Source organism: Podarcis cretensis, assembly GCF_951804945.1.
Source record: "Podarcis cretensis genome assembly, chromosome: 7".
NCBI lineage: Eukaryota > Metazoa > Chordata > Lepidosauria > Squamata > Lacertidae > Podarcis > Podarcis cretensis.
Genome location: NC_137176.1, coordinates 51,232,102 through 51,250,887, shown reverse-complemented (window position 1 = coordinate 51,250,887; position 18,786 = coordinate 51,232,102). Strand labels below are relative to the sequence as shown.

The following is an 18,786-nucleotide window of genomic DNA, read 5'->3' as shown; positions in this document are numbered from 1 at the left end:
AATTATTTCAGATATTCCATGAAAACAATAATGCCCTTATGTAAGTGACCTGCCTTTTACAAGTGGTATGAGCCCCATAGGACACCCAGTGCCTGAGTGTAGGTAGGAATGAACACATGGAGGAGAGAACTGAGGGAGAAAATACCTTTGGCTTTGCCTGCTTGGTCGCCTTTTTCTTGCATGTAACCACATTCCTTATGACGTTTCAAATGAAATTTCTGAATCCACCAAAGGGGGTGGTAAGCTCTTAGAACTGTATTTGGTTTTTATATAAATGCCAGTGAACTAAACATGGGATTTTCAACAAAAAGAGTAGCTGGTCATGGGGCAAGTCAAAATTGGCCACCTTACTTTCTAGGAGTACCTTCAGTCACTTTCTTACTGTGCTCTTAACAATTTAGACATTTGTGATTCAAGTAAAACCTAATCAGAAGTACTATCAACCCACACAATGTGGGCAGTGTGAGGAACAGTACCAGATTTAGGGTGGTGTGAGCAGTTCCCTCACACAGTGCGCCAAGCCAAAGGGGCACAAAGTAGTAGTAGTAGTAGTAGTAGTAGTGGTAGTAGTAATACCTTTCTTTATAAAGGTACCTACTGAGAAGATCCATAAAAAAGCAATTGTACCAAAATGAATTATTGTGAAAATAAGAAATTGGGGGGGCACCAAATGTCCTTGCTCGGGGTGCAATATTACCAAAGTCCACCCCAGTGAGGAATTATTCTTCTTATCAGGTCAGCAGTCACCTTTTCATTTAAAGTTTCATATATGATTTTAAGAGCATTAAATCATATACTAAGAAACCAAATTTCTAGATTTTAAAGTATTTCTTCATGTGTTATAATTATTTTATATTACTACACTTCTCAAAGCATTCTAAGTTCAACCACAGTTATGGGGACTAAAATGCTGTTTTCCCTCACTACTGCCACTGGCTTTTCATCATTACAAAAGTATGTACAGGTTGCTGACAAAAGAGCTTTATTTAAATGAGCTGTAAAATCTTTAACAATAATTATAAGTGGAACAGGTTTAATAATAAAGAGATATCTTTTTACCTATGCACTTGGAGTATTAGAAGATAAATATTAGCTACATTTTGCTCATAATTCTGCCATTCTTGCTTGCCTTGCCAAAACCTGCAGAGTTGTTTTGTCAGTGTTTGAGTTATAACAATGAATTGTACTGACACGGCTTATATCATTTACTTAGTATGCAACATCTCATTGCATTATTAAATTAATATGGCACATGTAGGATTATCTAATATGTTTAATTATTATTTTGGAGAGAAAAGGGCAGATTTAGAAAGATCAACATTTTCTGCATGGTTTTTTAACCCCTAATTCTTCAACAATCCTCAACGGATTTGGTTTCAATGGAAACCAACATTAAAAATCTAACTCGATGGGCACACCTAAAAAGGCTCTTTGGGCCTAATCAATGAAAGCAAATGGTGCCAATTAGCTAAATGTTCTGTTGTGGAAAACGCCAACTTCCAATGTGGCAATTTCATAAAACTTGGCTAGAACAAGTAAAGGATATATGATGGACCCAAGACCCAGGAAATAACATAAACATGGAGAGGAGGAAGAAATTATAAAGAAAAGATCATAAACTTTCTCTGAATACAGATATAAGACAGAATTGTTTCAAAGATATGACATGATGGCATCAAACTTCTGTAATTATCAGAGCCAGTATGTTATTGGCTCAAAACTGGAAAGTTGCATTACTCCCTCCCTGGAAATAATGGCTTAACAAATTTTGGGATTTAACTATAACAGCAAAAATAATGACTTATCTTAGAGCAAGAATTGTTAATAAATATAGAAATAATTTCTGGTAAAACTGATTGTCCTTTATACAATATTATCAAGAAAATACAAAATACAAGTAGGTTTTGAATTTTTTTAGAAAAAATGTATTTTTGTCTTGATTCTTATTTATTTATTCTTATTTGTATTATAACATTATGATTTGAAGTAATATTTTTTGATCAGAGTTTTTATTATTGGTAATAATTGTCAAATAATTCAATAAATAAACACAACAACTGGAAAAACCTAGAAGTAAGACATGGGTTGGCTTAGTGTTAAGTTTAAACTCTGTCTTGTGGTTTGTCTTGCCCCAAACAAACACAAGATGTAACCATGGTTTGTTTGTTTTTTTATTTATTCTGATTTGTTTGTCGGTAACAAACCATGAGCCCAGGTTTGCATGTAATGCAAAGCCAAACTATAGCTTAGCTCTGGGTAGCATTGCAGCAGCAGGGCCAGGAGACAAGCAAAAACCCACACTTTTCTCTCTAGGCACCAGCACACTTGCCTGTTCGCAGTAAAACCATGGTTTGGCTTACCATTGCATGTGAATGAGGCCCATGTGAAATATTGAAATATTAATTTTCAGCATTATAGCTGGTATTTTGTATAGATTTTCAAAGATGGTATTGAAGACAGGGGAAATTATGTGTTTCTCAACTGCCTTGAGAAACAAAATGAAAATGAGATTTGGACACGGTACAATGTATTGGTCGCCAAAGAACGCTTCCCTTCTCTGATATAAAGACATTTTTATTCATGCATTCATTGTGGTATTGATCTCAATAGGTTTGAAAACTTCCATAGATACATTATACCATTGTTTTAATGTGGTTGACAACCATGCTCAGAAAGGTTGTGTACTGACAATAGTGATTGACATTTTACTGAGAGTACTGTAGCATGACTAAATAAAAATGCAGCTTTAAAATCTCTTTGATATAATTGGTTCCCATTAGCCATTTTCTACATTAGCAGTGTTTTCCTCTCTTGCAACAAACAAATGTGGCCAGGATCCAACCAGTATCTCCTGTGGATTTGGGCATGCCCAGTGATACTTTTTACTTCTTACTTTTCTTTGAACTGATAGATCCTTATACCATATTGCAAAATGCTCTTGAAAGTTTTCCTGTGTTTCAAATGTGACTCAGAAGTTTCACGTGTGGAAGCTGTTGTCTGAGCCCCTTTGGGCACATGGACTTAATTACTATCCTGGATATAGAGACGGAGGGGGTTTAAAAGTTAGCTATTAAGGTAATACGTTTGCATCCATTCATTTGAGCTGCATGTAAAACTACTGTGCCAGATTTTTTATTTATTTCTTATTTATTCCCAAATTTAGAAGAATTGTAATATAAACAGAAATTGGTTAATAATGTGTCTGCAATAGCTGTTACGTTTAAAACTCATTTAATATTCTTTGTCAAAGTGATTTTTGCAGTTAGAAAGCTATGTAAGAAAACCAGGGTAAGCCCACACTTGTGATTCTCTTTATACAGATATTGTAACATCTGTGTAAATGTGCATGTGCAGATATAGATATATAGATATGGTAGTGTCACATTCAGCTGCTGCCTTAACTGCAATTTAGTGCAGTTAGATGCTTTCATGTCACATGGTTATAGCTAGGTAGATTAATAGGGAGTTCTATCTGGAAATTTCTTTCCTGTTATTGTTCTCCCTCAGCTGCTGATGGTGAAGTTAATTCTCTTTAGTTTTGTCATGCTCTGGAGCACACATTGCCAAGCTATGATAAGCTTTACAAGGAAAAATGAGCCACAGTGTCCATCAAAGTCTTAAACTTGCATTTTAAACTTTGGCCTGACCTGATGTGCCATTCAAAATGCTTCAAAAGATTATTTTTTTAAGAAAGGTTCAATATGTCCCGAGGCTATCGGTTTTGAGTTAAACTGGGTGAAGTAGAAATATTTTACTCATCAGCTTTGCAGTCACAGAGTTTGCCTCAGCTAGAACAAAACTGCTGAGGCATTTAGAGAAAATTAACCCCCCATCCTGGCAGCCAGATGTGACTGGTTTCTGATGAATGCACATGAGTGGGCTGAAAAATCAAGAGACTGTGAAATTCCTGTCAGGTCCGTACAGTGCAGAATGGGCTATTGACTGCTTTCTATATTTCCCTCCATCATTCTTCTTGAACACTGCCATTAATTTCCTCTCCCACTCTGACTTATTTTTTCCCCTTTCCTCTTTTAGCTCTCTCGGCTGCAAAGGAAGCTGCACAGGGTATTGGTGGAGTACTTCAAACAGCGAGCCGTCTATAGCCAAGCTGGGCTGGCGAAGTTCCAGGCAGCCTCTCATGAGAATTTTCAGAAAATATTAGCTGTGCAGGTAGGTGATTGCAGGGAAGTAGGAAAGATCATTCTGATCTAGATTGAAAAGCAAATGATGGGTAGTGTGATGAAGCATTAAAACCATATCCCATCAGAGTTTTGTAAATTTTTAACCTCTTTAATAAACTGAAATTGCATGAAGGATGAATCCAGTAGGCTAGCATATGTACCACAGATAGATATTTTCTTTAAAAGAGAAAGTTGAATTTTGTTCTCGGCAGCCTTTACAGTGATCATTATACAAATACGCTTATTTTTAACCATTGAAAAACAGGCATTAACAGTGCAGCTAAAATATTTTAGAACACACAATAGCACATTCCTTTCTTTACCTCTTATTGACACAGAAAGCAACACTTTTGATTTTTCACATTTTATTCCTCTAAAGAAAAAGAAGAAGCATAGATTACCCATTTAGCTAAAGATCATCACTTTACATATTCTGTGGGGTAATGGAATCACAGGAATTAAGGAATCCTGGTGTCATGGACACAAGGCCCAATCTGATTAAGCCAACGTTATTCTTACCTTCAGACCCAGACCTGGACACCTCACAATAAGAGCCAAACTAAATGTGACAGACTGTCATGTGTAGTCCCCCCTTTTTTTCCTTCACAGAATGTGGGCATAGAAATAAGGGGACTTCTTAACATTTCTCCCTCTAGAAGATTTTCCAATAACCGTTGTTCCCTCCCAATCTGCTTTCTCTCCAATCACCCACATCATAGAATAATAATAATAATAATAATAAAATAATAATAATAATAATAATATAATAATAATAATAATAATAATAATAATAATAATAATTTATTATTTGTACCCCGCCCATCTGGCTGGGTTTCCCCAGCCACTCTGGGCGGCTTCCAACAAAGATGAAAAATACACTAAAATGTCACATATTAAAAACTTCCCTGAACAGGGCTGCCTTCAGATGTCTTCTGAATGTCAGGTAGTTGTTTATCGCTTTGACATCTGATGGGAGGGCGTTCCACAGGGCGGGCACCACTACCGAGAAGGCCCTCTGCCTGCTTCCCTGTAACTTGGCTTCTCGCAGTGAGGGAACCGCCAGAAGGCCCTCAGAGCTGGACCTCAGTGTCCGGGCAGAACGATGGGGGAGGAGACACTCCTTCAGATATACTGGACCGAGGCCGTTTAGGGCTTTAAAGGTCAGCACCAACACTTTGAATTGTGCTCGGAAACGTACTGGGAGCCAATGTAGGTCTTTCAAGACCGGTGTTATATGGTCTCGGCGGCCGCTCCCAGTCACCAGTCTAGCTGCCGCGTTCTGGATTAGTTGTAGTTTCCGGGTCACCTTCAAATGTAGCCCCATGTAGAGCGCATGGCAGTAGTCCAAGCGGGAGATAACCAGAGCATGCACCACTCTGGCGAGACAGTCTACAGGCAGATAGGGTCTCAGCCTACGTACCAGATGGAGCTGGTAAACAGCTGCCCTGGATACAGATTTGACTTGTGCCTCCATGGACAGCTGTGAGTCCAAAATGACTCCCAGGCTGCGCACCTGGTCCTTCAGGGGCACAGTTACCCCATTCAGGACCAGGGAATCCTTCACACCTGCCCGCCTCCTGTCCCCCCAAAACAGTACTCCTGTCTTGTCAGGATTCAACCTCAATCTGTTAGCCGCCATCTATCCTCCAACCGCCTCCAGACACTCACACAGGACCTTCACCGCCTTCACTGGTTCTGATTTAAAAGAGAGGTAGAGCTGGGTATCATCCGCATACTGATGAACACCCAGCCCAAAACTCCTGATGATCTCTCCCAGTGGCTGCATGTAAATGTTGAAAAGCATGGGGGAGAGGACAGAACCCTGAGGCACCCCACAAGTGAGAGCCCAGGGGTCTGAACACTCATCCCCCAACACCACTTTCTGAACACGGCCCAGGAGGAAGGAGCGGAACCACTGTATGACAGTGCTCCCAGCCCTTCAAGACGGTCCAGAAGGATGTTATGGTCGATGGTATCAAACGCCGCTGAGAGATCCAGCAGAACTAGGAAACAGCTCTCATCTTTGTCCCTAGCCCGCCGGAGATCATCAACCAGTGCGACCAAGGCAGTTTCAGTCCCATGATGAGGCCTGAATCCCGACTGGAAGAGATCCAGATGGTCCGCTTCTTCCAGGCATGCCTGGAGTTGTTCAGCAACCACTCGCTCAATCACCTTGCCCAAGAATGGAAGATTTGAGACTGGGTGATAATTGGCCATCGTGGCCGTATCTAAAGATGGTTTTTTAAGAAGCGGTTTAATAACCGCCTCTTTCAGCGGGTCTGGGAAGGCTCCCTCACGGAGGGAAGCATTCACCACCCCACGAAGCCCATCGCCCAGTCCTTCCCAGCTAGCTTTTATAAGCCAGGATGGGCAAGGATCCAGGAGACAGGTGGTTGGCTTCACTCGTCCAAGGTAACAGATTGGAATTGATCCCACACAACTTGACTAGACAGGACTCTAGCACTCTCCCACCCTGGCCCTGCTCCCACGGTGGAGTCTACTTCTTCCTGAATCTGAGCGATTTTATCTGCAAAAAACTTTGCGAAATCATTGCAGGAGATCATGTGACCCGTACTGGGCCCCGATGTCACAGGCGGTTCCGCTAAATTGTGAACCACCTGAAAAAGTCTCCTGCTGCTGTTTTCTGCAGATGCAATAGAGGCGGCGAAGAAAGTCTTCTTCGCTGTCGCTATCGCCACTTGGTAGGCTCGACGTTCAGCTCTAACCTGTGTCCGGTCAGATTCGGAATGAGTTATCCATCTAGCCGTCTCAACGATTGTTTCATTGCCCTCAGATCCGTGGAAAACCACGGGGCTGCCCGGGCTCCGTGCAATCGGAGAGGGTGCTTCAGAGCCAAACAGTCAATAGCCCTGGTTAACTCCACATTCCAGCAGGCCACCAGGGAATCGGCTGAAAGGCCATCAACATGGGATAAAGCATCCCCTACCACTCTCTGGAAACCATTTGGATCCATTAAGTGGCGGGGGTGGGCCATCCGAATAGGTCCCACCTCCCTGCAGAGGGGGTGGGTCGCAGCGAAGTCCAGTTGCACCAGGAAGTGATCTGACCATGGCACTTCTTTCGTTTCGCTTTTACTTAGTGTCAGATCACCAACATCCATAGAGGTAAACACCAGGTCCAAGGCATGTCCGCGGCTATGGGTTGGGCCAAACTTATTCAGGGACAGCCTCATGGAGGCCATGCTTTCCACAAAGTCCCGAGCAGCCCCTTGTAAGGTCGTGTCGGCATGGATGTTAAAATCCCCTAGGACAACCAAGCTAGGTGTCTCCAGGAGAACATCCGCCACAACCTGAAGCAGCTCGGGCAGGGAATCCTTGGTGCAGCAGGGAGGTCGGTACACCAAAAGGAATCCTGTACTGCCCCTATTGCCCAACTTCCAGAACATGCACTCGGAAAACTGGGTCTTCCCAATAGGACGCCTGGTGCAAACTAATGACTTCCTAAAAATCACTGCAACCCCCCCTCCCTGCCCACATGACCTGGATTGCTGTGCGTAAGAGAAACCTGGTGGACAAGCAGCGGCAAGGACAGGCCCATCTGCTTCATCCAACCAAGTCTCTGTTACACATGCCAGGTCAAGTCATCCATCCATGATCAAGTCATGGATGGCAGTGGTCTTATGAATCATTGACCTGGCATTGCACAGCAGCACCTTCAGGTCATGTGGGTATCCCTTGCTGATTCTAGTATCCATCCGGTCAGGACCAGACCCGGAGGCAGGGATAGTCCTCAGACAACAACTAAACCTGCCTCCTCTGTAATGATATGGTCTGGTCTTAGCGTAACTCCTCCTCCTACCCGTGATCACTGAGATCGGTTGTCCCAGTGCATCCCCCCCCCTGTGGAACATGCCCCAGCCATTTTGTTGGCTGGGGCCCACTCCCCGGCAGCCCTGACCCCTCCCCTTAAGAACAAAATAACACCTTAAAAAAACAACAACCAATAAAACAATACAAACAAAAAACAGTAAAAATTACAAAAGTCAAACAAATTCCCAGGCCAAATAAACATCCATCCCACCCCCCACCCCCACATACAAAAAATTCAAAAGAAAAATTTTAAAACATTTTAAAAGCACTCTGCACCCCTCCAGCAGTAACAGCAACTGTCCTAGTGGGGCCCACCTGCCCTGGGCCAGGTAGTAAGTGGCAGGAAGGAGCAGAGCCCCCAGACACTCACACAGGAGAGTCCTCCTGGGCAGCAGAGCACAGCAGTCCCTGTGAGGCTTCAGGCCCCACCCTGGGCCAGGTAGGTGGTAAGCGGCAAGAGCAGGGCCCTCAGACACTCACACAGAAGTCCTCCTGGGCAGCAGAGCGCAGCAGTCCCTGTGAGGCTTCAGGCCCCACCCTGGGCCAGGTAGGTGGTAAGCGGCAAGAGCAGGGCCCTCAGACACTCACACAGAAGTCCTCCTGGGCAGCAGAGCGCAGCACTCCCTGTGAGGCTTCAGGCCCCACCCTGGGCCAGGTAGGTGGTAAGCGGCAAGAGCAGGGCCCTCAGACATTCGCACAGGAGAGTCCTCCTCATAGAATTGTAGAGATGGAAGGGACCCCAAGAGTCATCTAATCCAACCACCTGCAATGCAGGAATATCAACAAAAGCATCCATGACACTTAGACATCCAATCACTGCTTTAAAACCTCCAAGGAAGGAGAGTCCGCCACCTTCTGAGGGAGTCTGTTCCCCTGTCAAACAGATGTTGCTGTCAGAAAGTTCTTTTGATGTTTAGTCAAAATCTCCTTTCATGTAACTTGAATCCATTGGTTCAGGCCCTACCCTCCAGAGCATGAGAGAACAAGCTTGCTTCATTTTCCATGTGACAGCCCTTTCGATATTTGAAGATCCTCTCCATCTCCTTTTTTCCAGGCTAAACATACCCCATTCCCTCAACTGTTATTATAAGGCTTGGTTTCCAGACCCCTGATTATCTTGGTTGCCTTCCTCCGCACATATTGCAGCTGATCAATATCCTTCTTAGATTGTGGCACCCAGAAATGGACACAGTATTCCAGGTGTGGTCTGACCAAGGCAGAATAGAGCTGTACTCTTACTTCCCTTGATCGGGAAACTATACTTCTGTTGATGTAACCTAGAATAGCATTAGGGGTTTTTTTGCTGCTGCTGCATCACACTATTGACTCATGTTAAGCTTGTGGTCTTGTAAGACCCCTAGATCCTTTTCACATGTACTACTGGCAGTCCAGGTACCCCCCCCCCATCCATCTTATATTTGTGCAGTTGGTTCTTCCTGCCTAAGTGTAGAACCTGCATTTGTCCCTATTGAAATTCTCTCAACAGGGACAGCAATCCACAATGGGGAATGACTACTGAGAAGGCATTTGCATTGACTCCAGACTCTTCATGTTATGTTTCCAAATCATGTGTCATATTGTTTGACTGATCCTGGTTTCGGAATTATGTGCTAACTCTGCCCCAAAGTGGGTAGCAGCCAATAATAAGCTATTGTTGTTGTTTATATTCGCGTGTCTCGGGAGACAATGGAAGAGGTGCACTTCAGGATGAAGTCAAACCATTGAAAAGTTATAGCATTTGCTGTGGCTGTAGAGACTGATATGGGAGAGAGATGTTCTTTTGCATGTGGGGCAGATTAAGGCATCCAGTTCTGTTGCCACAGGTACACCATGACATGTCTTTTCTCTGCACTCCTCCCAGAGATCATTCTTCCTCTGGTCACTCCTATGGATACATAACCTGACTGTCTCCAGGTACTGCAATCATCTGAAAGGGATTCCCACACATGTTGCCAGCCTTCATGATATATTTGCAGACATCTTTGTAATGCAGCGTTGCTCTGCCAGTAGGCCTAGTACCTGAAGCCAGCTCTCCATAGAGCACGTTCTTGGGGATCCTGCAATCTTCCATTCTCCCATTCTGTGTACATTGCCACAGAAGCCTGGTAGCTCCATGTGGCATGAACACGAACAACCAAGTCCAGCTGGTGCCAGTGGTCTGACTTGGATGTCTCTGGGACACTCACTGTTTTCCCTTGGTAGAGAAGAACATGTTCGTGATGCAAGTTAGCAGACTTATTTTTGCTTAAATAATTTGTCCTTGAAAGAAAGAGGAGTGGTAGTAGCCCCTGGTTTAGCACTATTAAGCCTACTGCCACAGACTTTAGTTGTAGTCTCGTAATCCAATGCCAGAGCACATCTTCTAGAGTTAGTGCCCTCTGTGCCCTTGGAAAATGGGACCAGTGTTTACCTGTCTATTGAACAGCCCTTTCATTTATGGTTTCCTTCTTACTTGTCAAGTGATCATCAATTTAACTGCATTTTTTCTCAACAGTTCTTTCACAGGTAAATTATAATAGTTCTCTAGGTGGATGATCTTCAAAGCCTCTTTTATTTCTGAAGGTTCAAGTATTTTTACAATTGCTGATAACATTCAGTTGCATCTTTTAGACATGCTAATTTTTCAGTTACTGCTTACTCTCACCTTGCAGGTATATGGAGTTTGGTAACACTGGTGTTTTAGTAAGCAGAGACTGGTATTGACTTTTTATTGGTCCTGCTTTTTGCCATTATTTATAATAATTATTTGGAATGCTGAAGATGAAATTTAGGTACAAATCTTCTGTTTTATAAATTTCCGTTTCCTGTTTAATATGACATATTACAAAATAAAGTTTCACTTCTTAAGGACAACTGTGAATTAATTCCCTGATATTCTGAACTTTAGATCAGATTCTGTGGTTATCTGCAAAGAGCAGTGCTCATACATATTTTCCCTGAACCCAAGACAAGTTTGTAATGTGTTCCGCTCTTATCTCTCTCCCCCACTCCATCCTGATCTCATATTGGTTTTGAAAAAATGAAGGATTGATTGTTCCTTAGCTTCATTTAGTTCCCTTTGTTCAAGCTCTTTATGTTTCTGGCAGTTTGGCATGTATGCACAACAGTGACAAATACTCTACAGATACTGGGATCTAGTGTTAGTTCTCTTATGCTCTCTGGAGACCAGAGGCCTATCTCATGGATGCCAGCTTCAGTTCCATGATGGAAGAAAACTTGGATATAAGTGCAAAAAAGAAATATAAAATAATAAATAAATCTCCTTGTTTATGTTCTCGGGTATGTAAATCCAATCAGCATCACTGGGCTTGGGAGAGTGGGAGAGGTGCAGAATCTTGCCATGTAGATGGCAGCCTGTTCAGAAACCTTGGGAGCAGTAGGTTTGTGAGCATTCTACACATGCAAAAATATTTCTCATTATAACTCCTGTGCATATATAGTAGTATTCCATTGCTTCTTAGCATGGTATAGCATGTATTAGGCCCTACTCCTACCAGCATGTATGACTCTTAGCAGACAGGGTGGAAGAAAAAACAATTCAAACTATGCAGGAAGCAACCTGCTCAGTGGCATAAATACAACAGATTGCATCTAAAATTATAGACTAATCTTGACTGCCATTGGACCACTTGATGAAGTACCTTAGCGTGACAAAATACTGCAATTGCAATTGGTAATAATAATAATAATAATAATTTATTATTTATACCCCGCCCATCTGGCTGGGCCTCCCCAGCCACTCTGGGCGGCTTCCAAAAGAATATTAAAATACTATGATACATCAAACATTAAAAGCATCCCTGAACAGGGCTGCCTTCAGATGTCTTCTAAAAGTCTGGTAGTTGTTGTTCTCTTTGACATCTGGTGGGAGGGCATTCCACAAGGAGGGCGCCACTACCGAAAAGGCCCTCTGCCTGGTTCCCTGTAACTTGGCTTCTCGCAGTGAGGGAACCGCCAGAAGGCCCTTGGTGCTGGACCTCAGTGTCCGGGTAGAACGATGGGGGTGGAGACGCTCCTTCAGGTATACTGGACCGAGGCCGTTTAGGGCTTTAAAGGTCAGCACCAACACTTTGAATTGTGCTCGGAAACGTACTGGGAGCCAATGTAGGTCTTTCAAGACCGGTGTTATATGGTCTCGGTGGCCGCTCCCTGTCACCAGTCTGGCTGCTGCGTTCTGGATTAGTTGTAGTTTCCGGGTCACCTTCAAAGGTAGCCCCACGTAGAGTGCATTGCAGTAATCCAAGCGGGAGATAACCAGAGCATGCACCACTCTGGCGAGGCAGTCCACAGGCAGATAGGGTCTCAGCCTGCGTACCAGATGGAGCTGGTACACAGCTGCCCTGGACACGGATTTAACCTGTGCCTCCATGGACAGCTGTGAGTCCAAAATGACTCCCAGGCTGCGCACCTGGTCCTTCAGGGGCACAGTTACCCCATTCAGGACCAGGGAGTCCTCCACACCTGCCCGCCTCCTGTCCCCCAGAAACAGTACTTCTGTCTTGTCAGGATTCAATCTCAATCTGTTAGCCGCCATCCATCCTCCAACCGCCTCCAGACACTCACACAGGACCTTCACCGCCTTCACTGGTTCTGATTTGAAAGAGAGGTAGAGCTGGGTATCATCCGCATACTGATGAACACCCAGCCCAAACCCCCTGATGATCTCTCCCAGCGGCTGCATGTAAATGTTGAAAAGCATGGGGGAGAGGACAGAACCCTGAGGCACCCCACAAGTGAGAGCCCAGGGGTCTGAACACTCATCCCCCACCACCACTTTCTGAACACGGCCCAGGAGGAAGGAGCGGAACCACTGTAGGACAGTGCCTCCAGCTCCCAGCCCCTCAAGACGGTCCAGGAGGATGTTATGGTCGATGGTATCAAACGCCGCTGAGAGATCCAGCAGAACTAGGAAACAGCTCTCACCTTTGTCCCTAGCCCGCCGGAGATCATCAACCAGTGCGACCAAGGCAGTTTCAGTCCCATGATGAGGCCTGAATCCCGACTGGAAGGGATCCAAATGTATGTTCAAATGTTTGTCATCAGAACAGCTTATGGGAGTTAAGGCTTCCTTAGATTGGCTGTTTGACCAGTCCTTTACCTACCATGCAGCACAGAGAGAGATAAATTTGACTGTTCCATTCACATTTCCTTAAATGTAGCAAGATTCATTAAACTATATGAAGTTTAGTGAATTGCAAGAGCCAGCCAAAATGCTGCTGTTGATTTGCTTGAGTGCCTTTTGTGTCTCAGTGTGTCAACTTGGTGGTGCTGTGCAAACAGGGAAATCCTTTGTTCAAGCTTGTTACCGCTTAAAATCCTAGCTAGTTGCCTAATGCTCTCTCTTAGCACTTTGCTGCTACTGTTCTACGATGGCACTTTGGAGCCATTCACAGAATTTGTCCACTTCTGGGTTATGGTCTTTTCTTGTCTTGGCTTCAGCCATCTGATCCTCCTTGAGGGGAAACCTACTGCAGTGATGCTTCATTCCCTATATCTTAAAGCATGCCCTCAGCTTGCCTGGCAGCTTTCTGAACATTGCTGCTCCCTATTCAAGGTAAACATAGCCTGGTCTCAGCAGCCAGACTGTTATTTCCCTAGACCACAGCAATACTAACTTCACACTCCAATTCCCAATTCCCTCTATTTATAGTCTGAATTCTAACCTCTTATTCCTCAGGTGACCCACATCCTCTATTACTAGCTTCACCTAGGTTAGTGCCAACCCAGCATGCCAGAGACCTAATCTTTTAAGTCACTCTGCTTCAAAGGGGTCTCAGTTGTGCTATATATACAAAGCACTTCTTAGAGCCTCTCAGATGGGAATCTGGAATGCCTCTAACAGATAACAACGTTTTCCTTATTTAAAAAATATTACATATTCATATCAGTATCCATGAACCTTTGGACTATGAAGACAGAAATCTTGGAGGGAGAGAGTCCTTATCCAAATTGAACTTAGGTGGTGGTGTGAATTGGATACAAGGTGGTAATCATGTGAGACCCAAACAGTAAAATTAACAGAATGTAACTGGTTCTAATGTCATTAGACTATTTGACCTGATTCAGATGTACTGATATGAGTCCAATAAACCAGCCCAGAATATCAAACCAGGATATGGTTTGATATCTTGTCTTTGAAGAGATTTCCACATTTGGATGTCCAGTGAAACAATAATTTAATAAACCAGGAAGGTTTACCCAAGCCAGTTGACAAGGGGAGGAGAGAGGCCAGGAGTGAGGAAGGGAACACATAGAGAAACTCAGTCTGGTAAACCAAAATTACAGATGAACTGAACTATAAGGTATTTATTTTTCCCAGAAGTATCAAAGTTGGAGCATTTTCTATGTTGGAGAGGTGTTGACAATGTTGTGCTCAAACAGATGAGACCTCAGAGCATGGCATATTTATTATTATGTATTTTGGCTAACCAGACTAGAAACCATTTTTAGATCACACCTTTGGAACATTGCCATTAATAATGTGCTATTAATGTTCTGATATTACTGATGTGCTAGGTCACTTCCATGTGGAATTATATTTTAAAATAGATTCAATTCTGTATTGACCATGTAAAACATATTGCTGCAAAAGAAACTGTGGGTTTGTAAGCTGTCAGTATGCATTTCAAACCTCTCTTTATTTTTTCAAAGTACCATGTGTGAAACATCAGGAAAATACCACTCGGCAGCTTATAATGCCAAGCTTGCTAACACACTTTAGGCCAATTTAGCCCCTCCTCTTTTAACCTACATCACAGTTTTAAAGATGCAAGGAACCATTTTTGGCAGCTGCCCTGCTTTTATTACTTCCTGAATTAATTGCGTCAGTTTAGCACATCTCCAGGAAAAGATGCTTCTACCATTGATTATAAACATAGCTACTGAACTCTTAACAATGGCTGCAAAGTAGATTATCTTTTAAAGACACTGGTTTTGTAACTTAGACATTTAATTTAATTATCTTTTCTCAGAAGTGTACAAAGCAGTGAGAAACCTCATGTGAATAACATATTCATAAGACAATGCAGAGATGCATTTTTTGCCACAAACTCACTAATTTTAGCTATAATCACTAGCAATGTTTTTGTTTTACAGACTACTATGATTTGGCAAAAGAATAAAATTGCTTTTAAAGTACAAAAATAATTATGAACCACTTGAAATGTAATGTCTGTGTTTTATTTCTCATCAGAATTCATTAGTGTGTAACATCAATAATTTAGCCCATCATTTGCCAACACTGACTTGGCTCAGTAGTTCAATCATGTAACCCTGTAAACTCACTTTCCATTAAAATGAATGTTGCTGACAAAGGATAACTAAAGAGATACTTCATTTATTAGCTAAAGAGATACTTCATTTATCAACATTTTTAAATTAGGAGTTTGGGACCACAGACACTTAGCTGGATAAAATATTTGAAGGGATCTTTACTATACAACTCAAAATGTATGTGGAATCATAGCGTGTTATTCAAAATGACAAATATATTTTTATTTGTGTAACATGCTTCATAGCATGCTTTTCCAGAGGCAGGCAGAGCCACTTGCAAACAATGATATGACCTACCAGGATGACAGCTTGGTTGTCTTGCGTAAAGCAATTATGGTGCAGTGTCTTAATGGAATTAGAACTTCCTTCCATTTTGCTGTAGAGGAATCCATGGTAAAATCAACCCACACATGACATACTTGTCCTCTGAGTGGCCACCCATGATTCTACCTGGATAGGCAGCTTGAGATGGCATGATCCATACTTGACAATGTGAGTACACAGTGAGGTATTCTGCTGACTGGCTTAGCATATGCAAAGAATTGACTTCAACCCACTCTCTAACATGTGGTTGGAGTGAATCATTGTTTAATCAAACATTTCTCATACAAAAACACTAAATGCAAACCAATTTATCCTTCAATTTCTAAACAGTAATTTGAAGCATTAATTTGTAAATTAATTTATCATGAAGTAGGCCTTTCACAATAGCCACTATTTTTATCTACTCCAAATTGAATCTTTATGATTTTTCGATTCCTCATCTAGTGGGCCAGTACATACAGAGCTGGAAATTGAGGCATTTAGATGAGGAAAATGGGAGAGTCATTGACCTCTATATGGTTCATGTGACTTGGTGCTATATATAAGTGCTTCAGTTGCAATAGTGCATCTACTGGACATACATTGCCTAGAGAGCTCTGATTCTTTACAGCCCATATTTCCCACCAAAGCATTATCAATGGAACAGAAGTTTGTTTGAAGTAATTTGCCCTTGACAGATCTCAAGCTTTCTCAGATATCACAATTTTCTTTTAAGTATATGCAAATAGATCATTTTGTGATTTGTCCTAGTAACGAACCAAGCATGTGTGAAGTTTTTACTTAGAATTCTAAGTGTATTTTCTTTAGTTTTAATAGCTGTAACATGCTAAATTTGCATTAGAAATATTCAGAGGCCAGAAGTTTAATTCACTTTGGCTTATCTCACATTCTACAACCATCCAAAACTAGGAATGGGGCTCTTTTCTCAGACATGAGGACAGGTTCGTATACTCATGACTACAACACTAAGCAATTAAATGACTTAATGATTTATCACAGGTCTGACATAAGAGATGGGACTTTGATAGCAGGCAGCACCATCTCAAACACATACATTCCACTGCTAATAAACAAGTGATGTGAAATAAAGCCAGGACAATGCATGTCTGAATCAACCCTAAGAGTAAGGCCAATTGGTCTAGACAGTAAATCTATTTAAAATCAGATTCATACCTTGTGGTTGCCATGTGTCTCAACATGCATACAATGGGGAAGTTATTGCACCACTGGACATAGCGTGTAGCTCAGGGGAGGCAGCATAATCTACATGGCAGATTTCCCCAAAAAAGATGGCCTGGTTTACTGTTGTAGCTATGAAAATGAAGTGATTTTCTAAAAAAAAAATCAGTGAAATGTGGCGCACTGTAAAGCTTGCAGCTTGTAAAGTTATCTGATACATGTGCTGAGCAGGTATGAGCAGTTTGCCACATACTCTGACATTAGCTTGGATACAGAACATTATTCAAGCTAACCTACTGCACCTGACCAGAGTTGTCGAGCTCCAGGAGGGCATGGGGGAAAGTATGCCTCACTGCTCACCAGAGGAGGTCCAGTCTTTGGGGGATATGCCTTGTCATGTGTCTTGCCACAAGTGGGGTTTGGCCCACCCAAGGTTGATGTTTAGATTAGCTGCCCACACATATAATTTCCCCAGCAGATGTTATTAATCAGTAGGTGTCTTAGTGTCTCCTCTCTTTATTCCTGTGTCCAGTTACAGTAAGTTTCTTGCAGCCAGGCAATGAATCCCTCTCAAAGCTGAAATGCTTTCAGATGAGAACATGGCTAGCTGCCACTGTCAGAACGACTCCAAGGAAGTCAGGAGTTTCCTGGGTTCAACAGAGTTACTTTGGCAGCTGACACTGTACTTCTCAGATGGCCTTCTCCACTGAAGCAGCCTCTACTTGCTGTGGCTGGAATGATCCACTGAAACAGGGGTTTTTTCCTCCTTCAGTGAAGTTACTCTGGAAGCAGCCACCATGGTTCAGAAAATCCTGCCCCCCTGTTGATCTCTCTGTTGACCATATTAATGGAGGTTGTCAGGTCCAGAACCAATCATCCAATTAGGCTTGGAGGCTTTCTCGTCTTCCTCAATCTGCAAATTATAGATAATCAAATGCAGTGCTCATTTAAAAAAAAAAAACTCTCTTCCACATACCACAGAATAAGTTCCCTAGTCTGGTTCACCTCTCTAATCAGCCTGTTAAAATCAGCCATTTTGAAATCAAATACCCTAGTTGCATCCCTTGTTCCAACAGCCCATTCAATTAAATTCATCAGGACTAACTCATGATCGCTTGGTCCAAGGTTATTCCCAACAGCCATTTTATCTATCATATCCTCACTCCTTGCCAGCACCAAATCCAACATAGCATTTCCTTTTTCCTCAGAAGATTGATTCGCTCCTCATGCATGCAGAGAATGATGACCTTCTTAACTGGAATCTCTGTAATAGCCATTTCACCTTGATGCAGACATGATATGCACCACACAAATCTCCTTGGTTGAGAAAAAGATAAAATGTAATTGAAAAGGGCCCTTTGGAGTGTGGAAAAGGCAGGCCTGGGTACGGGCTGCCAGACCATGGGCCATATCTGGCCATCTTCATGAGACATTCTTCTACTGCATGTTCTTTTATTTATGCAATCTAGTATCTGCTTCCTACACTAGCCTCTTCTTATATGTGTCTTTGCCATTTATGGATAGAATCACAACAAAAGTGGAAAAAAACATTTTGGTGTGATTTTTCTCACCTGCCAGCATGATTCTTGAGAAACAGAAGCATAAGTGTATAGAAAGTAATAAAAACAAAGGTCTGCTGTTAGCATAAACTGTATAAACGATTTTCTTCCCAGGCTGACATTTTATAGTGCCACTCCTGACTTGGCATGAAACCCTTGGTGATGTCATGGCAAAACATCAGTCTGCATTGAAAAACCAGGCCTTGGGCCCTCAGTAGAACAGTCACATGATAGCTGCCTGTCCAAACTCAGCCCAGTTTCAGGGATGGGTGAATTGAGCTCAGGAATCATTGTATATCTTCTTCATAAATTTTAATAGTACAGAAGGTTAAGGTGATTGTTTTCGTTGTTTATTTTTAGCAACAGTTCCATGTGCTTGATTTCATAATAAAGCTTTGATTTCTTAATTAAATGTGTTCTTATTAGTTTTGGTTGTTTCTC

The 18,786-nt window shown here is 42.4% G+C and overlaps 1 protein-coding gene and 1 long non-coding RNA gene across 10 annotated transcripts in view; one reads left to right on the top strand and one right to left on the bottom strand.

Annotated features, from left to right (window-relative positions):
* CCDC178 (coiled-coil domain containing 178) overlaps window positions 1-18,786 on the top strand; it is a 136,758-nt gene that overhangs the window by 117,268 nt on the left and 704 nt on the right. For all 9 annotated transcript variants that reach the window (XR_013840416.1, XM_079982685.1, XM_079982683.1 and 6 more), the window contains one exon: window positions 4,036-4,170. Coding sequence is in view for 8 of the 9 variants with exons in the window: in XM_079982685.1 (XP_079838811.1) it covers window positions 4,036-4,170 (135 nt within the window). In the remaining variant the exon portion in view is untranslated. Of the gene's footprint in view, window positions 1-4,035; window positions 4,171-18,786 lie in introns of those variants that run through there.
* LOC307219502 overlaps window positions 18,636-18,786 on the bottom strand; it is a 19,483-nt gene continuing 19,332 nt past the window's right edge. The window contains exon 2 of the long non-coding RNA XR_013840445.1: window positions 18,636-18,786. This exon is cut by the window's right edge and continues 117 nt beyond it. This is a non-coding gene — a long non-coding RNA (uncharacterized lncRNA).